Genomic DNA, 22844 nt, shown 5'->3' with positions numbered 1-22844 from the left:
TAAAGATGCTACCAGAAAACTACTAGAGAGAATGAATTTGGTAAAGTAGCAGGATACAAAATTAATGCACAGAAATCTCTTGCATTCCTATACACTAATGATGAAAAATCTGAAAGAGAAATTAAGGAAACACTCTTCTTTACCACTACAACTAAAAGAATAAAACACGTATGAATAAACCTGCTTAAGGAGACAAAAGACCTGTATGCAGAAAACTATAAGACACTGATGAAAGAAATTAAAGAAGACACAAAGAGATGGAGAGATATACCACATTCTTGGATTGGAAGAATCAATATTGTGAAAATACTATACTACCCAAAGTAATCTACAGATTCAATGCAATCCTTATCAAACTACCAATGGTATTTTTCACAGAACTAGAACAATTTGTATGGAAACACAAAAGACCCCGAATAGCCAAAGCAATCTTGAGACAGAAAAACGGAGCTGGAGGAATCAGGCTCCCTGACTTCAGGCTATACTACAAAGCTACAGTCATCAAGACAGTATGGTACAGGCACAAAAACAGAAATATAGATCAATGGAACAGGATAGAAAGCCCAGAGATAAACCCACGCACATATGGTCACCTTATTTTTGATAAAGGAGGCAAGAATATACAATGGAGAAAAGACAGCCTCTTCAATAAGTGGTGCTGACAAAACTGGACAGCTACATGTAAAAGAATGAAATTAGAACACTCCCTAACACCATACACAAAAATAAACTCAAAATGGATTAAAGACCTAAATGTAAGGCCAGACACTATCAAACATGTCATGTCATAGGTAGAACACCCTATGACATAAATCACAGGAAGATCCTTTTTGACTCACCTCCTAGAGAAATGGAAATAAAAACAAAAATAAACAAATGGGACCTAATGAAACTTAAAAGCTTTTGCCCAGCAAAGGAAACCATAAACAAGACTAAAAGACAACCCTCAGAATGGGAGAAAATATTTGCAAACGAAGCAACTGACAAAGGATTAATCTCCAAAATATATAAGCAGCTTATGCAGCTCCATATCAAAAAAACAAACAACCCAATCCAAAAATGGGCAGAGACCTAAACAGACATTTCTTCAAAGAAGACATACAGATTGCCAACAAACACATGAAAGAATGCTCAACATCACTGATCATTAGAGAAACGCAAATCAAAACTACAATGAGGTATCACCTCACATGGTCAGAATGGCCATCATCAAAAACACTACAAACAATAAATGCTGGAGAGGGTGTGGAGAAAAGGGAACCCTCTTGCACTGTTGGTGGGAATGTAAATTGATACAGCCACTATGGAGAACAGTATGGAGGTTCCTTAAAAAGCTAAAAATAGAACTACCATATGACCCAGCAATCCCACTACTGGGCATATACCCTGAGCAAACCATAATTCAAAAAGAGTCATGTACCACAATATTCATTGCAGCATTATTTACAGTAGCCAGGACATGGAGGTAACCTAAGTGTCCATCGACAGATGAATGGATAAAGAAGATGTGGCACATATATACAATGGAATATTACTCAGCCATAAAAAGAAACGAAATTGAGTTATTTGTAGTGAGGTGGATAGACCTAGAGTCTGTCATACAGAGTGAAGTAAGTCAGAAAGAGAAAAACAAATACTGTATGCTAACACATATATATGGAATCTAAAAAAAAAAATGGTTCTGATGAACCTAGGGGCAGGACAGGAATAAAGACGCAGACGTAGAGAATGGACTTGAGGACATGGGGAGGGGGAAGGGTAAGCTGGGACGAAGTGAGAGTAGCATTGACATGTATACACTACTAAATGTAAAATAGATAGCTAGTGGGAAGCAGGCAAATAGCACAGGGAGATCCGCTCGGTGCTTTGTGACCACCTAGAGGGGTGGGATAGGGAGGGTGGGAGAGAGACTCAAGAGGGAAGGGATATGGGGATATATGTATACATATAACTGATTCACTTTGTTATACAGCAGAAACTAACACAACATTGTAAAGCAATTACACTCCAATAAAGATGTTAGAAAAATAATGCAATAAATGTAATATTTCACTTTCACATTTTTCAATAAAAATAACTGTAGTTTCTTCAAATAAATTTAGGGAGTTATTAATATTGTCAATATCCCCATTTTATAAATAAGAAAAGTCACGTGCAGAGATTTATCAGAAAATCAGATAGCAAGTGATCCCTGGCTAGAAGGATAATACCCTTTCTGCAGCACAACTGCCTACTTGTTTTCTGTCTTTCTGTAGCACAAAGAGATACGATTCAATGTAAATGTATGTGTGACCTCGGCTAAATCATTTATTGTAATCAAGCCTCAGTTTTTTCATCTTAAAGTCCTACCTCATAGGGTAGTTGTGTTGAGGCTTAAAATGATTTAGTGTCTGCAAAAATGTTTACTTTGTAATTAATAATGCACTGAACAAATTTATGAGCACTTTATAGTGGCAAAACCCGGTGCTTAATCATACCGTTTATAACAGAGTGATGATATCTTTCCCAACTAACGAATGCTAAATGTTGCAATACCGCAAAAAAAACACAAGAGGGTGTTCATTATGTTTTGATTTCAATGGCAAGTCATTTAACAAACATTTTGGGGCATTGACTATGTGAAAGTCTCTGAGATTGTCAGAATTTTTGAGGGGCTCAAGTAAACAATTCTGCACTTTATTCAATGTGATACGTTTTCTGAAGTCACAGTTTCTAAGAGGTGCTTTGTTCAGGAAGCTGGACAAATAAAGGTGCTGACATTCCCATCCTCAGAAAAGAGCAGTGTCTAAGCTTTTCCTTGAGAATATTACATGCCTGGACAGTGAATAATCCTAAATGGGTATGAAACGGAGCAGGACCCTATGGTCCTTGCCCCCCTTGTCCTCAGCCTGCCTTTTGTCTGTGGAAAAACTTTAGACAAAGAATAAGTTTAATCAGAGAAGTGAGAAAATGCAGAAGCAAAGAAAATCAGTCAAACAGGACAGAACAATAATAGTCCATAAGCAAAGTCAAGGACCGTTAGTTCCTTCTCAAAGACTACAGATAATATTCTGAGCCATATCCTGTGAGCTGTCTTATAGATACTAAAACCCCACCAGGTGGAAGAAGTTAACTACATGATAACCAGACTGCAGCCATGACATAAGCTGCCATGATTCCGAGAATTGGCCTCAAGAAAATGGGAACAAACCAACCCTGGAACTGAGAATTATGTGTACTTAAAACAATCAAGATGACACTGTTCAGACCACCGAAAACCCATTTCAAGATGACTGTCAGAGCTGATTGTGCTGTTTCTATATGTAGCCCCCTCCCTCAGCCTACAAAAACTCTTGCCCTTGATTGTCAGGGGTGGGGGGGGGAAGTCGGCCCTTTGGATAGGAGTTCCCCCCTCCCCATCCCCCTGCCCCGTTGTCGGCATCCAAAATAAAGCAAGCTTTCCTTTTCACTAACCTTGCCTCTTTAATGGCTTTTGAGCGGCGAGCAGCTGGACCCACTTTTGGTTACACATGTTTCAGCAAACGTGGCAATTCTGCCTTTACTGTAGTCTGAAGGATCCTACTGAAATCTCTGAGGCTTTCAGAAGCATCTGATCACTGTGTTTGTATCCTCAGTCAACCAGAACCAGAAAAAGGCTACATGATTCCAAGGGATACAGCCAGGAAGCAATGGTTTGGATACATCAAGGTGAAAAGCTCTAGCCACCAGCAACAAGCAATGGAAGAGAATGGAAAATTCAAGCCAAAAGATGTCACATTGTGTACATGTTACCTTACGGGGTTCGATGCAGTTAAAAAACAAACAAACAAAAACTATAAGATATACCGTGCTGTTTGTTTTGCAAAAGACAATAACTATTCTTATTTTTAATTCTAATATGAGCAAAGAACTCTCTTATTCACCTTCATTAGTCAGCTCTTTAATCTTTACAGACTATTGATTAAGAGTGCACTCTTTGGAATCAGATCCACGCTGTGGGCAAATTACTGCACCTCTTTGAGTCCCAGTTTCCTCATAATGGTATCCTCTATAGAATTTTTGGAATTTATTTTTTAAATAAAATAAAGCAAGGCTCATAGAACAGTTCTAGGTACATAGCACATAGCATACAGCATTGCTCTTATTTATCCCTGGTGTATAAATTTTAGCAGAATATTTGGCACATAGTAAGATCCCACAGGGTCCTGCTCCATTACATCATCCACAACCATGATGTAGATGGTGATGCTGGTGGTGGTGACAACAAGAACTAACATTTATTTAGCCGTTACCATGCATCAAATACCATTCTTAGTGATTTTATGTACGTTAACTTATTTAATCTTCCCAAAAACCCTGTGAGGTAGATATGGTTATCTCCATTTTAGAAATGAAGAAACAGAGTACAAAGTGGCCAGAAATGCTTGTAGAGGGAATGAACAACCATGCTATTTGATGCCTCCATGCCTCTTGCATTTACTGTTCCAATTGCCACTTTCATCTGCCAAATTTGTATCTATTATTCCAAATCCAACACAAAAACAAACTCTTCTGCAAAACTTTCCTAAATCTCCCAGAAGAAATAACTTACAATTATTAATTTACCTGTTTGCTTTTCCCTTGAATGTGTGTTCTTCAGAACAGGAATATATTTTATTCATTTTAAATTCTAGCTTTTTTCCTACTGTATAGCACAGGTAAGCAAATATAAAAAGTTTCAACTTTATGCCGGTTCCCAAAAGTACTTTGAGAATTCTATTGGTCTATAAAATGAAGCATTTTCAGAAAAAAGTTCTCCGCTTTCGCCTCCTATTGAGAAAATTAGTTCTGTATACAGTACGAACGAGGAAAAACTACATTTCCCATGATGCCCCTGACCCGGAAGGAAGTGAGACGACACCTCCCGTGATTGCTTATAGACCGGAAGCTGGGGCGTTAGTTCTTTTTCCCATCTTGCAAGGTAAGAATGGCGTGGCCTCTCCGCAAGACTCGATTTCAGGATCCCAATCCTTCGCCATCCTAACCAGCAGGGTATCAAGTCGACAACTGCAGGGGTCGGACACGCTCAGGGCCATTTGGGAGGCCTCCCAGACGCTTCATTTCTCTTGCTTGGGTTTACGGTGGGGCACGAAGAGGGTGCTTTGGGGCATGAACAGTGTGAGGTGGAATGCTGCAGAGGCTCCGGGGCTCCGGTTGCCCGCCACCCTCCTGGGCCGGGGAAACAGGGCCCCTCCAGGGATCCGTAGGGGTCCAGTGGGGCAGCAGGGACAAGGGCGGCGGCGCGCGCTCTGAATCCCGGACCTGGGTTCCAAAAGACGACGCCGAGCTTGTCTCCGCCACGTTGTGGATTTGAGGCTGAGGACAAATGCAACTTTTCCCGTCTCCCCACGTCCGCGGCCGGAAGTCGCCTCCTGGGCTTTGCGCTTTTTTCAGTTTGGCCTGAGTTTGGGCCATTTGTGTGTGTGTGTTTTCGCCTCCTAAACGGAATTTCTTGAGTGAGACAGTCTGATAAGAGCAAAAGTCCTGAAAGCAAACGGTTTCAAGTTCCAGCCTCGCTGCCTCCTGGCTGTGGAGATTGTTAAAGCTAAGTCTAGGATTTCTAATTCGTAAAACAGAAATAATGGAATAGGGACTTTTGACCTCTAAATATATGTAGCAAACAAATAATAGTAGTGAGATATATTCAAATCGTCAAGAAGGTTATACTGTATTGGGGAGACAACCCAAAAGTGAACCATTTATGGATGTTGTTGCAGATGTGTGGCGATTTGGAGGAAGGCCTATATCTTATAGTGGGAGGGATGTAAAGGATGGAGAGGGAGGATGGGGACTTGTAGTCTGGGAGGCCTGTCGATGTATAGCTATGAGATAATTGGTGAAATGCCTTTTTAAAAATATATGTATTGGTAGATGGCGGGTGAAAAGGCTGAGAAGCCAGATACTAAGGAGAAAAAACCTGAAGCCAAGAAGGCTGATGCTGGTGGCAAGGCTAAAAAGGTGAAGCAGGTTAAGAAGGGGAAGCCCCACTGCAGCCGAAACCCTGTCCTGGTCAGAGGAATTGGCAGATATTCCCGATCGGCTATGTATTCCAGGAAGGCCTTGTACAAGAGGAAGTATTCAGCAGCTAAATCCAAGGTAAGGGATGAGGGGAAGCCCTGAGTGTTATGTCTGAACATTAAAATGTTTGTCTGCCTTTGACTTTTTGACGCATCTGTGTCCTGCTAGGTTGAAAAGAAAAAGAAGGTGAAGGTTCTTGCTACTGTCACAAAACCAGTTGGTGGTGACAAGAATGGTGGTACCCGGGTGGTTAAACTTCGCAAAATGGTAAGATTTGGAGGAGATTGTAATTTGGGTGTTGAAGCTTGAATCCTGTGAGGATTTTTTTTTTTTTTTTTTTCTGGCTGCGTTCGGTCTTGGTTGCTGCGCTCAGACTTTCTCTAGTTGCGGCGAGTGGGGGCTGCTCCTCTTTGTGGTGCATGGGCTTCTCATTGCGGTGGCTTCTCTTGTTGCAGAGCACGGGCTCTAGGTGCGTGGGCTTCAGCAGTTGTGGCTCGCAGGCTCAGTAGTTGAGGCACACAGGCTTAGTTGCTTCTCGGCATGTGGGATCCTCCCAGACCAGGGCTCGAACCCGTGTCCCCTGCATTGGCAGGCAGATTCTTAACCACTGTGCCACCAGGGAAGCCCTCCTGTGAGGATTTTTGTGTGTGTGCTCAGGTTTTAGAAGTGTATGTTTACCAGAAGATTATTAATGGAGGATAGTTCTGGGTTTGCAACTTGGCTTTATTATTTACTGTTCTTAAGTAGAGTTACTTTTCTGTGCTTTTGTTTCTTGTAAAATGGGGAAAAAGTTTTGACTCACAGGGTTTTTGTGAGACTTACCATGCATAGAGCCTAGGATGCGGCCAGGCCTGTAGAACATTTGTCCACTAGAGTGGGTGTTTCTTGGCCTCTCTTTACCATGCACAAGACCCAGCATTTTCTCTGTGAAAAATAAAGGTTTGCTCTGTGATTTCCATTATGGGACTGTTCCAGATGTATTACACTCTTCACAGTTGAATATTACTGCACCAGAGGGAAAATGGCGCTTTGATTCCTTCTTGTTACGGGTTTTGTGAGCTGATTCTTCTATTAGGTATTAATGTTTGTGGTAAAAGCAAGACCGTCCACTAAAATGATACAGTTAGAAATAGATTATCATGAGTTACTTGTCATAAGCGAAAGAGTCTTTGTGTGGGGTCTTTTTTTAAAATGTATTTATTTATTTTTGGCAGCATTGGGTCTTCGTTGCTGCATGCGGGCTACTCTTAGTTGCGGTGCGCGGGCTTCTCATTGCGGGGGCTTCTCTGTGGAGCACAGGCTCGAGGCGCGGGGGCTTCAGTAGTTGTAGCATGTAGGCTCAGTAGTTGTGGCTCACGGGCCTAGTTGCTCCGCGGCATGTGGGATCTTCCTGGACCAGGGCTCGAACCCGTGTCCCCTGCATTGGCAGGCGGATTCTTAACCACTGCACCACCAGGGAAGTCCTGTGTGGGGTCTTATTTTTACAATAAATGAACTGGCAGTCTTGCTCTAAACTAATGTGTATGGTTTTATACAATTTATTCTTTGTGGTTAAGATGGAAGTGATGCATGTTAATGTGAAGCATATGAACACACTTAATTTGAGTTGGAAAACAAGCCATGCCTTTTTCATAACATACAGAATTATGTCAGGCGTGTGTTTCTGGAGAAGTAGGGACCCCAGAGGGTCAGGGACCCCAGAAAAGCTTAAGAATCACTGCTACACAACAGTGTATAATGATAGCTTGCCATGTAATCTCTAAAGTTTGGTTTATTCCAAATTTATAAAGGTAACTTGCTTGATGCTTTCCCTCTTTGCTTGGACACAGCTCCTTCAGTTAAATGGATTCCACCCTATGTTTTGCATGTAAAGCTATTGAAGCAGCGTTGGCCTTTTCTACCTTTAAAATCTTAGAAGTGAAAATGCAATAATGTGAATAAAGTGTTTCAAGTAACTACAAGATTGTAGTGAAGGTTTCACTGACCTCACAACCAGCTCTACTGACTTGATTAGATTATTTAAATAATTTGGACCTATGGCCTCTCTCCAGCCTAGGTATTATCCTACTGAAGATGTGCCTCGAAAGCTGTTGAGTCACGGCAAAAAACCCTTCAGTAAGCATGTGAGAAAACTGCGCGCTAGCATCACTCCTGGGACCGTTCTGATTATCCTCACTGGGCGCCACAGAGGCAAGGTGAGCAGAGCATGACGCTTGAGATACCTGGAGTACTTGATCCTAATAAGTTTGCGCTCTGGATAGGATTTGTTTACCTGTGTTAACTGCAGTTAGTAGCAAGAGGTTCTGTGGGAGAGGTGAGAGTGACCCATAACAAAACCAACAACCCAGTCACTATCATAACGTGTTTAGTCAATAATAGACAACAACTCATTACCATTTCCTGTCATTGGTAATACTACTTGTTACAAGTGATTCAGATGTCCCTGTACCCAAAAATGTTTATGTATTTGAGTTAACTTCTTAGGATGGATTTGCAGGGATAGAATTACTGAGTTAAAGGGTATTAGTTTTTTTTAATGTTAAAAGTAGTGGCTGCTCATTAAAAATCAAGCATACAAAAGTACTGCTCGTATCCTAGAGTCACCCCTGTTATTAGTTTGGTAAGTTACTTCCAGAACTGCTGCACGCATACATATGTAGAAATTTCCTTTTTTACCAAATTTAGGAACCTGTGATTTGATTAATTCAGAAGTCAGTTTCTAATTTGTGGAACCATCTAGCATTTCTTTTTAATCTACAGAGGGTCATTTTCCTGAAGCAGCTGAGCAGTGGCTTGCTACTTGTGACTGGTAAGAAGATCCTTGGATTTAATATACTCTGAAATTTGCAGGTCTCCCCACCTTCAGTTTTACTGAGATATAATTTATATGCATCACTCTTGCGAGTTTAAGGTGTACAACATGATGGTTTGGTTTATACATATTGTGAAATAATTACCGCAATAGGTTCAATACCCATCTTCACATTTAGATAAAAGAAAAAACTTTTTTCCTTGTGATGAAAACTTAGGATTTACTCTTTTGAAGGTTGTGTTTTTATTTAAAAAAAATTTTTTTTTAATATTTATTTTGGCTGTGCCTGGTCTTTGTTGTGGCATGTGGGATCTTCATTGTGGCATGCGGGATCAGTTGTGGCATGCTTGTGGGATCTAGTTCCCTGACCAGGGAACGAACCTGGGCCTCTTGCATTAGGAGCGCAGAGTCTTACCCACTGGACCACCAGGGAAGTCCTGAAGCATTAGTTTTTAAATGCTTGAAGTATACACTTTGCTCCCACCTAAATAGAAGTTTCAGTGTCATGAGATTCTTTGCCTGATTTCATTGCCTTATGTACACGGGAGTTCTGAAGAAGCAGGTATTTAAAGTTTGCATGGCAACATATCACCAGCTATAAATGCCACCTAAAATGCAGAATGGTTGGCTACTAACTCCAAAGAATGCATCCTTCATAAGACTTGTAATTGGTCTGCCACTTGGCACCAGGATGGAGTTCCTGGATAGGGGAAAAGTGAACTGTTTACTCCAAAAAACGGTGCTCAGTTTAAATTTGTCCTCAAGGACCAGTGATTTTTGACCAACCTCTATAAGCGACTATGCTCTCTCCTAATCTGGGTAACTTAAAATTTGAGGGTTGGGGGAACCTTGGACAAACAGATCTTGAAAAAAGCCTTGATGCTGACAGTAGAAAGCAGTTTGGAATTTCTTTGGATCCAGAGAAAAGTTAGAACTTCAACAGGTTTCTTCAAATCCAGTCAGTTCTTGAATCTTTGCATTCCCTTTCCCCTCACTATATTTTCCCCCCTTAGGGCCTCTGTCCCTCAATCGAGTTCCTCTGCGGAGAACACACCAGAAATTTGTCATTGCCACTTCCACCAAAATTGATATCAGTGGTGTGAAAATCCCAGAACATCTCACTGATGCTTATTTCAAGAAGAAGAAACTGCGTAAGCCCAGGCACCAGGAAGGTGAGATCTTCGACACAGAGAGAGAGGTAAGCTATTTCAGTCTTTGCCTCTAATAGCTCTGGCTCTCCTACTTGGGAGTGAAAATAAACAAGGTTAAGAATTGTTGGAAAAAGAAAAGCTGTAAATAATGAGGACTATCTGGGAAATATTTTTCCAGATTCTGCTAAATTCAGTAGTTCTTAATGGCAGCTAGGAGCTCAACTCAGAATCCTGAGGTTTTAGTGAAACTCCATGAACTACTGTTCTGTTGGGAATTTACGATCATTTATCCTTTGGGTATTAAAGTAGACAAAAGGATAAGAGTTGCTATTTTTAGTATTTTTTTAATATATTTATTTTAATTCTGGCTGCATCGGGTCTTCATTGCTGTATGTGGGCTTTTCTCTGGTTGTGCCGAGTGGGGGCTACTCTTTGTTGTGGTGCGTGGGATTCTCATTGTGGTGGCTTCGCTTGTTGCCGAGCATGGGCTCTGGAGCGCAGGCTCAGTACTTGTGGCGCATGGCCTTAGTTGCTCCACAGCCTGTGGGATCTTCCCTGACCAGGGCTTGAATCCGTGTCCCCTGCATTGGCAGGTGGATTCTTTTTTTTTTTTTTTTTTTTTTTTTTTAATTTTTATTTATTTATTTATTTATGGCTGTGTTGGGTCTTCGTTTCTGTGAGAGGGCTTTCTCTAGTTGCGGCAAGTGGGGGCCACTCTTCATCGCGGTGCGCGGGCCTCTCACTGTTGCGGCCTCTCCTGTTGCGGAGCACAGGCTCCAGACACGCAGGCTCAGTAATTGTGGCTCACGGGCCTAGTTGCTCCGCGGCATGTGGGATCTTCCCAGACCAGGGCTCGAACCCGTGTCCCCTGCATTGGCAAGCAGATTCTCAACCACTGCGCCACCAGGGAAGCCCGGCAGGTGGATTCTTAACCACTGCGCCACCAGGGAAGCCCAAGGGTTGCTATTATTATATTAAAAATAGGTTGTATTTCACAGCCCTCCAAGGAGAGGATTATCAAAATTGACTTCTAGGGACTTTCCTTGTGGCGCAGTGGTTAAGAATCCACCTGCCAATGCAGGGGACACGGATTCTAGCCCTGGTCCGGGAAGATCCCACTTGCCGCGGAGCAACTAAGCCCGTGTTCCGCAACAAGAGAAGCCACCACAGTGAAGAGTAGCCCCCGCACCACAATGAAGAGTAGCCCCTGCACCACAATGAAGAGCAGCCCCCGCTCGCCACAACTAGAGAAGGCCTGTGCGCAGCAACGAAGACCTAACACAACTAGAAATAAAAATAAATTAATTAATTTTAAAAAATTGCCTTCTAAATATTCCTGGGATTGAGTACTTGTGATGTAGGATTTCTTAGTTAATGTGGAGTTTGGTACTTGTGCCCTTTTTTTTTTTTTTATGATTTTTCTTTTTCTTTAGAAATACGAGATTACAGAGCAGCGGAAGGTTGATCAGAAAGCTGTGGACTCACAAATTCTGCGAAGAATCAAAGCTGTTCCTCAGCTCCAGGGCTACCTCCGCTCTGTGTTTGCTCTTACAAACGGAATTTATCCTCACAAAGTAGTGTTCTAAACTTCTTACAAAGAACCTAATTAAATAATTCCGGTCCATTTCCTTTGTGTCTTTTTTCTTTTTCTTTTTTTTAAATATGCCTGGAGGTGTGGTATGACTCAGCTAACTTGATGGGATGCTAGCCTCTACTAAGAGGAGTGGGACTGGAGGGGAGTGCTGTCAGCTGCAGTGGAACCCCCTCTTTGGATCAACATTCTTAGCTTCCTAAGTGTCTTCTCAGCTTTTTCACCCAGCACCTACCAATACAAAGCAGTGGCATTTCCCCAGCCATCACTGAACAGGTCAGTACTAACTGTACATGGATAAGAAACAACTGTGGGCTCTCAGGCCACAAACTTTCCTCCCTTTCCATGACTTAACATCCATTTCTGCCCAATTCAGCCTCTCTCCATAGTCATTACTATTAGTTTCTTGTGTATCTAGTTTCTTAAAGCATACACAACAAATTAGTATAATTATTTACCTTTCCCCGTTTTTAACCAAAAACCCCATGTGCAGTACATGCTGTTATATCGATAACAAATGAATTTGATTATTCCATAGGACATGTCCATCTTTACTGCTGCATAGTGTAGTAGTGCATTGTATGGATATTTGGGTTTCCATCATTTGTAATTATACAGGTTTCCCCTGCTATCCAAAAGTAGAGTATGCTTCTGAAACCTTTTGCAAGCCAAAATGGCATAAAGTGAAGAAATTACCTTATGACCCATCTTGCTAACAGAGGCATAAAATGGGATAAAACACAGATGCTCACAGTTCAAAGTGATGGCTCTGGATGCTGAGATGCCAGAGTGTAGTTCCAGGGAAGGAGTTTGGTGGTGCCACTCCCATTGCCCAGACATGCTGCCATCTCTAGTGGCTCTCTGCAAAACAAACCGCTGTTTTCCCCCTTTGCCTCTTTTCATTAAAGTGAAAATCTTGATTTTTTTCCAGTTAACAAAGACAGGTACGAATGAAGTTCTTTCGGTTAAAGCAAACTTTCAGAAAGTGCTGGGTAACGGAGTGCGATGTAGTGAGTAATTTGCGGTGTGCATACAGATGGGCAAGCACCAGGTAAGAAGTAGCTTTTTGCTGAGTCAAAGGATTTAGGCAGTTTTGGTAGATGGTGCCAAACTGCCCTCCATGGAGGTTGTACCAATTTATACTCATGTATAAGAGTGCCTGTTACCCTACAGGCTCCCTAAAATGATGGGTCATTAGACTTGGGTTTTTGGCAATAGATAGGTGAAAAATCACTGATGGGTTTTTTTTTTTTTTTTAAACCAAAGGCACATTTTGGCCAACCCAATCTTTTTTAAAATTTTATTAATTAATTAATTAATTGATTTTTTTATTTATGGCTGTGTTGGATCCTTGTTTCTGTGCGAGGGCTTTCTCTAGTTGTGGCAAGTGGGGGCCACTCTTCATCGCGGTGCACGGGCCTCTCACGATTGCGGCCTCTCTTGTTGCGGAGCACAGGCTCCAGACGCGCAGGCTCAGCAGTCGTGGCTCACGGGCCCAGTAGCTCCGCGGCACGTGGGATCCTCCCAGACCAGGGCTCGAACCCGTGTCCCCCGCATTGGCAGGCAGATTCTCAACCACTGCGCCACCAGCGAAGCCGCCACTGATGGGTTTTTAAAGTTGGTTTTATTGATAATTTACATTTGGTAAAATTGATTTTTTTGTGTGCAGTGCTGTGGCATCTGTGCAGTTTGGGAAGCACCACCAGAGTTCCTTCCAAAAGTCAGTTCCCACTCCTAGTAACCACTGATCAAATTTTTGTTTTTCTAGTTTTGTCTTTTCCAGAACATCATGTAATATGTTTTGTGGCATAATATCTGTGACATTTGTTCACGTTAATGGTTCAGTAGTTCTTTTTATTGTCAGTCAGCATTCTATTGTATCAATATGTCACTGTTTATTCTAAAATAATACCCATTGAAAGATATTTGGGTGGTTTATAATTATTGGAGATTATGAATAAAGCCACTATAAACATTCACATACAGGGTTTTGTGTGGACATATGTTTTCATTTCTCTTGGGTTAGAATACTTACAAGTAGGATTGGCTGGGTTGTGTAGTTTAACTTTGTAAGAAAGTTTCAAACCCATTTTGTATCCCAGCAATGTGTAACAGTTACAGTTATTCCACTTCCTTCTCAGCACTGGCTATTTTCAGGTTTTTTGTTTTTTTTTTTAATTGAGGTATGATTGACAGGTTAGTTTTAGGTGTACAGCATATTTGTTATTTGTATATATTGCAAAATGATCACAGTAAGTCTAGTTGACACGCAATACCATACATAGTTATAAAAATTTTTTTTTCTTGTGATAAGAACTTATAGAACTTTTAAGATCTATTTTTAATGACTTTTAAATATACAATATAGTGTTATTAACAATAGTCATCGGGCTTCCCTGGTGGCGCAGTGGTTAAGAATCTGCCTGCCAGTGCAGGGGACACGGGTTCGATACCTGGTCTGGGAAGATCCCACATGCCGCGGAGCAACTAAGCCCGTGAACCACAACTACTGAGCCTGCGCGTCTGGAGCCTGTGCTCCGCAACAAGAGAGGCCGCGACAGAAAGAGGCCTGCGCACCGCGATGAAGAGTGGCCCCCGCTCGCCGCAACTGGAGAAAGCCCTCGCACAGAAACGAAGACCCAACACAGCCAAAAATAAATATAAATAAATAAATTAATTAAACGTTTAAAAAAAATACTTTAAAAAAAAAAAAACAATAGTCATCATGCTGTACATGACATTCCCATGATTGTCTTTTTTAATTCTAATGGTTCCAGTAAGTTTGTACTGATAGGTATGTAGTGATAGGTTCTGATGCATTTTTTGAAACAAATCCCAACATCACTTCTGACTAAAGCCCTTCAAGTGGCTCCTTATCACTCTAAGGTTTGGCTCCAAAATTATGGCCACGAGTCCTCTGATTGGCCCATTTCTCCAGTTGACTCATTTTTACTCTGCCCCTCACCATATTAAGTTTCTTTTATTTCCTCAAATTGGGCTGTTTTGCCTGCTTCATAGCTTTTGCACACCCTGTATGTTGAACTGCCCTTCCTACCATGTGACTGGCCCCTACTAAATAGTAATGATAATTTGACTTGTCAAGTAGGTTACCCAGGAGCAAGGAAACATTGCTCAGGCCAATGCAAGCATCTGGTCCATTTGACAGATGTATTTGTTATGATAAAGAAAAGGTATTGTGATTTATCAGTGTCTGTGAGCTTAGGGTTAGAGCTACCTTCAGGGTGTTGAAAAGTAAGGTTTGTTTTTCCTGCAGATTCACACCAGTTCTTAAGTATATGCAAGAATGTTCATTGCAGCACCAAAGGTTCCATCAGTAGGGGATCAGTAGTTTACATCCATACGTTGGAGTATGATGTAGTGTTACGAAGAGTGAAGTAGCTGCATAAGAACTGTTAAGAAGGGACTTCTCTGGGGTCCCGCTGTTAAGACGCCGAGCTTCTACCACAGGGGGCACAGGTTCGATCCCTGGTCGGGAAACTAAGATCCCACAAGCTGTGTGGCGCGGCCCAAAAAAAAAAACCGACAAGATTGATACCCACAAAATATAAATTGTTAAAAATTCAGATTGGTAAGAAAAAGACTAAAATCTTGATAGACAAAAAGGTAATTCACAAAAGAAGACATATATATTACTAGTATTTACGAAAAAAGATCGTTTCCCTAGTAAAGAAATGTACATTTAAAATGAGATAGTTCTTACCTATTAAGATTAGCAAAATACATTTTAACACTTCATGTTGTTGAAGATTTGTTGAACATTCATGCACTGCTTGTGGAATATAGATGGGCAGAATATTCAAGACAGCAACTTTATAATATGTATCAAGACTCCACTTCTAGGAATCTTGAAATAATCACAAATATACAAAAAAAAGTCATGTAAAAAAAGTACATAGTATCTCATTTTGATAAAAAAAATTATGTGGTAGATTGTAAAATTGGCCACAAGAAATCTTTCTGTACATTAAGCAGTGGTTCTCAATTTTTTTTGGTCTCAGGAGCCCTTTACAGTCTTAAATTATTGAAGATATGAAAGTTTTTTGTTTATGTGGGTTATATGTCTATTGATACTTACCATATCAAGACCAAATAGTTATTAAAAGATTTGTTTTTAAATGACAACAAACCATTCCATGTTAATGCAATATTATTGTGAAAAACATTTTCCAAAACAAAAAGAATGGCATTGTTTTACATTTTTGCAAATTGCTTAATATCTGGCTTAATAGAGCTGACTTCTCATATGTGCTTCTACGTTCAGTCTGTTGCATTATCACATATTATGTCCTGCAGTCTCTAGAAACTATTCAACACTCATGAGAGAACGAAAGTGAAAAGACAGTGTCTTAGTAGCAGCATGATAAATGGATTTCACTTCATGGGTTCATTTTAAGAACCTCAGGGATGCTAAGGATTCCCAGATCATACTTAGAACCACTGCACTAGTCCCTTAGCAAGGTTCCAGAGGTGGAATCCATATCCCTACCTTGGAGATGTCCTCCTTTCCATTGCACCTGCTTCCTACAGCTCTGGTGCATCTGTGCAATACTTAGGGCAGGACTGCTTGTTGCGGACAAGGCTGGGAACCTCGTGCCTGAGATCCTACTTCCTTAGCATCCAAATACCTCTTTAGTTTTCCTGTTGCTGCTGTAACAAATTACCACAAAGTCTATGGCTTAAAGCAGCACAGATACATTCTCTTACAGTTCTGGCGGTCAGAAGTCCAAAATCAGTTTCAGTGGGCTAATGTCAAGCTGTTGGTAGTGAGGGGCCACCCATACCCCTTGACTTGCGATCCCTTCCTCCTAGGTACGCCAGTGCAAATGCTTCTGTCTTCACATCACCTTCTTCCTCTGATCCTAGATCTCTTATAAAGACCATTGTGATTACATCCCAACTGGATAATTCAGGGTATCTCCCTGTGAAGATCAGTTTCTCCACTCACAATACTTATGACACCAAAATGTGTGGGTTTTCCACACCAAGCAATTCTCCAGTTCTCTGCAGATACCTACTGAATGTCCTACAATTCAATTCCAATGCTACCTACCCGGGGTAAGCATGGACCCCACAAGTTAAGGGCTCGGTCCCACAAGACTGCCCCTCACATCAGATGCCAATCACCAGTACTGGGTCCCCAGGTTACCCACACTTCTGTCTGACTTGGCTACACATGGAGGGTTCCCACGACTCCCTCCTCAAGTTTGATAATTGGCTATGATGGCTCACAGAACTCAGAGAAACACTTTACTTACATTCATTCACCAGTTTGCTATAAAGGGTACAACTCAGGAACAGCCAAATGGAAGAGAAAAATAGGGCAAGGTAAGGGTGGTGCCTGGAGCACCATACCCTCTCTGGGTGCACCACCCTCCCAGCACCTCTTGATGTGTTCACCAACCAAGAAGCTCATCAAATCTTGTTCAAGTATTTATGGAGCTTAATCACCAGCACTACCACCCCTTCCCCACCTTCCCTTAAGTCTGGGTAGGGCTGGAAGTTCCAACCTTCTAATCCCTTGGTCTTTCTGGTGGCCAGCTAGGGGTCCCTAACCTAAGTCACCTCATTAACATAAACTCAGGTGTGATCAAAAAGAGGTCCTGGGGCCTCCCTGGTGGTGCAGTGGTTAAGAATCTGCCTGCCAGTGCAGGGGACATGGGTTCGAGCCCTGGTCTGGGAAAATCCCACATGCCATGCAGCAACTAAGCCTGTGCACCACAACTACTGAGTCTGTGCTCTAGAGCCCGAGAGCCACAACTACTGAGCCCACATGCTACAACTACTGAAGCCCACGCGCCTAGACCCATGCTCCACAACAGGAGAAGCCACCGCAATGAGAAGCCCACGCACCACAACGAAGAGAAGCCCCCGCTCGCCGCAACTAGAGAAAGCCCGCCCGGCAACAGGCCCAATGTAGCCAAAAAAAATAAAGTTTAAAAAAGAACTCCTTATGAATAACAAAAGACGCTCCCATCACTCAGGAAATTTCATGGGCTTTAGGAGCTCTGTGTCAGGAACCCAGGACAAAGACCAAATATATTTTTATCAGGTCTTTAACTTAATCACATCTGCCAAGTACCTTTTGCCATATAAAGTATTGATAATATCCACAGATTTGAGGGGTTAGGACAGGGACATACTTTGGGACTATTATTTAGCCTACACCACCTGCCAAGCTCTGGTTACAAGGGTTTGGGGAGGGTTGCTGCTCCATTCCAAGGCCTGATTCTCACCTTTAGAAGCTCTAAGTGGTTTGTTCCTCTGTTTGTTTTTTGGTCACACCTCGAGGCTTGTGGGATCTTAGTTCCCGGACCAGGGATCCAACCCACGCCCCCGGCACTGGAAGTGCAGTCTTAACCACTGAACTGCCAGGGAAGTCCCCTAGAAGCTCTAAGTGTTGAACAGACCCCAGTGCTACCTTCCATGTATATAATTCAAAATAAAAACAGTGTCAAAGTGGAAAATTCTTGTAAGGAAAGGTAACCATGTTCTGAATTTCCCCATAGATTGTACAAGTATAAAATTGGAATTTCTTTGGGAAAAGAGGGTGTGGAATAATTCATTCAAAAAATATTCATTGAGTGCAGGTCAATTGAAAATGGTGTAGAGGTTAAAGTTACAGCTTTGGGGATCCAATGGACTTGGATTTGAATCCTAATTTTGCTGCTTATTCATTTACTTTTCAGATAATCAATATGCTAATAATGGCAAATGATGTGGTCCTGACTATTTGCTAAGCAAAGTATATACTTTTTTTTTAGAATTGTTTTATTGTGGTAAATTATATATAACAAAATGTACCATTTTAAACATTTTAAGTATATAGTTCAGTGGCATTAAGAATTTAATATAAGGACTTCCCCGGTGGTGCAGTGGTTAAGACTCTGAACTCCCACTGCAGGGGGCGCAGGTTCGATCCCTGGTCGGGGTACTAGGATCCCACATACTGCACGGTGCCCACAGCATGGCCAAAAAACAAATAAATAAAAAATATGAGAAAGTCATTAAAAAAACGTAAAAAAAGAGTTTAATATGTAATATTTAATATATATGTATTTAAATATATAAGCATTAATTAATATATAAGTATTTGGTTAAATATATAAGTATTTAATATATTTAAAAATACATTTAATGTATACAGTCTAACAAAAGAGACAGGCATCTAAATTTTTATTAATAATTATTTAATTGCAGTTAAGATAGGTACAACTAAGAAAAAGTATAGTGTGCAAAGAGATTGAGAAACAGGAGGATTTGTCATGTTTGGGGGAGCCAAGGAATTTCCCTATGAGGTAGCTGAGACCTGAAGGATGAATAGGAGTTTGCCAAGTGAAATAGGTGGGAAGTGCAATCTAGGCCAGGGAACAGCATGTGCAAAGGCCCGGAGTAGGAACAGTTGTACAAGTGGTAAAGAACTGGAAAGAAACCAGGGTGACTTTCTTCGATCAAGATTGACATTGGCTTGAGGTGAGGTAAAGAAGCAGATGAGGGGTGGGAGCAGAGGGAGCCTGCAGCGGCTGCAAAAGGTGATACGACATTGTGAATTCATGTGTGAACTTTTTTTGTAAGGCATCTTCAAAGTCATTTAGCACTAAGAAGCCTTTACAAAGCAGCTACTTTAAGCACCATGCCTGGCACTAGGGACTTAGGGTTAAAAACTCAGTGGCTGATAATAACAAGCATGTAGTTGACCCGTCCAGAGTCTGTGGGTTGGCTCTTCTTCAAGGATGAGATCTGCAGGGCTTGGCTCCAGGCTGGTGGCTCAGGCCTCCCCACATGTCCAATTCTGGGACCAGCAGCTCCCGGAGTGTGTGCTTTTCTTGACAGATGCCAAACTGAACAAGAATATTTGACCTCTGCCCACATCACGTCTGCTAAAATGCCATTGACCAAAGCACGTCACAAGGCCAAGCCCAGCTTTATGGGGCAGGGAAATTTACTCCGCCTGCTCTGATGGGAAGTTTGGGAAAGACCCTGTATTTGCTTCCCAAGGCTGAAGTAACAAAGTACGACAAACTGGGTGGCTTAAAACAACAGAAATCCATTGTCTCACAGTTCAGGAGACTGGAAGTCCAACTTTAGGGTGTCAGCAGGGTTGATTCCTTCCAGAGGCTCCGAATGAGAATGTATTCTATCCTTCTCTCCTAGCTTCTGGTAGTTGCCCACCAACCTCAGTGTTTCTTGTCTTGTAGAAGCGTCACTCCAGTCTCTGCCTCAATCATCATGTGGTCTTCCCTCTATGGCTCCTCTGTATCTCTGTGTCCGAATTTCCCTCTTCTTAGACAAGTATCATATGATATCATGTATATGTGGAATCTAAAATATGATCCAAGTAAACTTATTTACAAAACAGAAACAGACTCACAGACATAGAAAACAAACTTATGGTTACCAAACGGAAAAGGTTGGGGAGGGATAATTTAGGAGTTTGGGATTAGCAGATATAAACTCCTATATATAAAATAGATAAACAACAAGGTCCTACTGTATAGCACAGGGAACTATATTCAATATCTTGTAATAACCTATAATGGAAAAGGATATGAAAAAGAATATATATATGCATAACTGAATCACCTTGCTGTACACCAAAAACTAACGTAGCATTGTAAATTAACTATACTTCCATAAAAATAAAAATTAAAAAAAAATTATCATTAAAAAAAAAATTTCAGGACTTCCCTGGTGGTCCAGTGGTTAAGACTCTGCACTTCCACTGCAGGGGGCACGGGTTCGATCCCTGGTCAGGGAACTAAGATCCTGCATGCCGCGTGGTGTGGCCAAGAAAAGTTTTTTTTTCCTCTTATAAGGACACCAGTCTTTGGATTAAGGTCCACCCTAATCCAGTATAACATCATCTTAACTTGATTACATCTGCAAAGGCCCTGTTTTCAAATAAGGTCACGTTCACAAGTTCTGGGTGGACATGAAGTTGGGAAACACTATTCAACCCCCAGTACAGTCACATAATAAAGGGTATGGATGTATGACTTTAATAAACGGAGAAAGTAAAGAATTGAGAACATTTTCCAATCTACCACAAAGTTACAGCAAAAGCCCAGAAAAGGGAAAGCCCAGAAAAAGGGATGATATATGTGAACTCTAAGTATTTTAGCACGTTCAGTGGGTGGAAAGGGGTTGAGGACTGTGAGAAGTGACACTTTGCCCAATAAGAGCCTGATCCTGAAGATTTTGTGGGGCCCCAGAGGAAATCAAGAGAGATCACTACAGGATTTTTTTTTTAATTAATTAATTAATTATTTTTTCTGCATTGGGTCTTTGTTGCTGCGCGTGGGCTTTCTCTAGTTGCGGCGAGCGGGGGCTACTCTTCATTGCAGTGCGCGGGCTTCCTTATTGCAGTGGCTTCTCTTGTTGGGGAGCATGGGCTCTATGTGGGCAAGCTCAGTAGTTGCGGGGCACGGGCTTAGTTACTCCACGGCGTGTGGGAACCCGTGTCCCCTGCATTGGCAGGTGGATTCTTAACCACTGCACCGCCAGGGAAGCCCCTCACTACAGGATTTTAAGGCCAGGAAGTGACTTGATAATCATGCTTGCATTTTATTTTTATTTTTTAAAAAATTCATTAAAAAAAGAATTTTGTTTATTTGGCTGCGCCAGGTCTTAGTTGCAGCATGCAGGATCTTAGTTGCGGCATGTGGGATCTAGTTCCCTGATCAGGGATCGGACCCGGGCCCCCTGCACTGGGATCGTGGAGTCTTAGCCACTGGACCACCAGGGAAGTCCCCACACTTGCATTTTAGAAAGATCACTCTAAATGAGGACTGGTTTAAGCAGGACAAGGAAAAACTAAAATACCCTAGCAATGTGAACAGTGGCAGGAATCGGATCAACTTACTGATTTTTTTTTTTTGGCTAATTAGAACATTCAATGCAAATTTTTATGAAAAAGAAACAAGCTCTGATATAAAAATAAGTAACTTCCAGGGCACAGCCTAAAATAATCCTAAAATTGTGGGGGAAAAAACCCCACAAGTGTGATCCTGGAGTCCTAGTGCTGCTTTAGATTGAATTCCTTCGTGACAAGGATATTAAAAAGAAAATATCCACCCGCAGATTCTCCTCACATAACAGTTTCCTCCTCTGTGCTTTTTTCAAGTTATTAGGTGCACACATATGTAGTCCATATTAGTGTAGGTAAACTCCTGTGTTTTGATTTTCTTCATAGACTATTATTTCATAAATGTTTATATTGCTGTCAAAGTTTAATTATCCTTTTTAATGGCTTCATACTATTTCATTTAAATGTACATCATTATAAATAAATAGCCTTTTGAATACAACTGTTTTCTTTTGAATTATAGTTTTCTGCTCTGTTCCCCCACTCATTTTCCTTCCCTAAAACATCCTATTTCAGGGAATCATAGCTCCATCTCTGTTATGGATTGAATTGTGTCCCTTCAAATTCCTATGTTGAAGTCCTAACCCCCAGTACCTCAGGGTCTGATCTTATGTTATGGAGTAGGATTTTTACAGAGGTGATAAATTAAAATGAGGTCATTACAGTGGCCCCTAATCGATAAGACTGGTGTCCTTATAAGAAGAGGAAATGTGGACACAGACCCGCATTGAGGGAAGACAATGGGAAGACACAGGGAGAGGACAGCCAGCTACAAGCCAAGGAGAGAGGCCTGAAATAGTTCCTTCCCTCACAGCCCTCAGAAGCAACCCACCCTGTTGATGATAGACTTCTAGCTTCCAGAACTGTGAGACAACTTTCTGTTGTTTAAACCGCTCAGTTTGTGATACTTTGTTATGACAGCACTACCAAACTAAGAAAATCTCCCAGGCAGGTGCCCAGCCTTTAATCCTCATAGCCCCACTCAGCCACTCCCTAAACTCCCATATCTTCTCAAGTGCTTTTGAATTCACCCACTTCATTCCATGCCACTAGACACTCACCTAAGCCCAAGTTCAAGTTCACGTCTGGATTCCTTCGACAGCCCAAGTAGTCATCCAGCCTATAGGCTGAGCCATTCTCCACAAGGCAACCAGAGGATCTTTCTAAAATGCAAAGGCAAATAATAATAATAGTAAATTAAAAAAATTTTTTTAAATAAAAAAAATGCAAAGGCAGTTCTCTCATTCTCCTTCTCAAATTTCTCCACTGATTTCTCATTGCTCTTTGGGGAAAATTCCTTTAACATAGCTAACAAGCCCCTTCCTGATCAGACTCCTGCTTTCCTCTCAAGCCTTATTTCTCTCCAATCTA

General features: G+C 41.5%; 1 protein-coding gene across 1 annotated transcript; it reads left to right on the top strand.

Annotated features, from left to right (window-relative positions):
• The first annotated feature begins 4934 nt into the window (after positions 1–4934).
• Positions 4935–11623, top strand: RPL6 (ribosomal protein L6). Its single transcript, XM_082417580.1, has 6 exons — positions 4935–6114; positions 6205–6303; positions 8088–8231; positions 8797–8845; positions 9862–10046; positions 11433–11623. Exons 1-6 carry the CDS (start codon positions 5890–5892, stop codon positions 11583–11585), a joined length of 855 nt encoding a protein of 284 aa, XP_082273706.1. The 5' UTR covers positions 4935–5889; the 3' UTR covers positions 11586–11623.
• Positions 11624–22844: the final 11221 nt, after the last annotated feature.

The sequence above is a fragment of the Balaenoptera physalus genome, assembly GCF_965194825.1.
Source record: "Balaenoptera physalus genome assembly, chromosome: 12".
Classification (NCBI taxonomy): Eukaryota; Metazoa; Chordata; class Mammalia; order Artiodactyla; family Balaenopteridae; genus Balaenoptera; species Balaenoptera physalus.
This window is presented reverse-complemented; position numbering and strand designations above follow the sequence as displayed.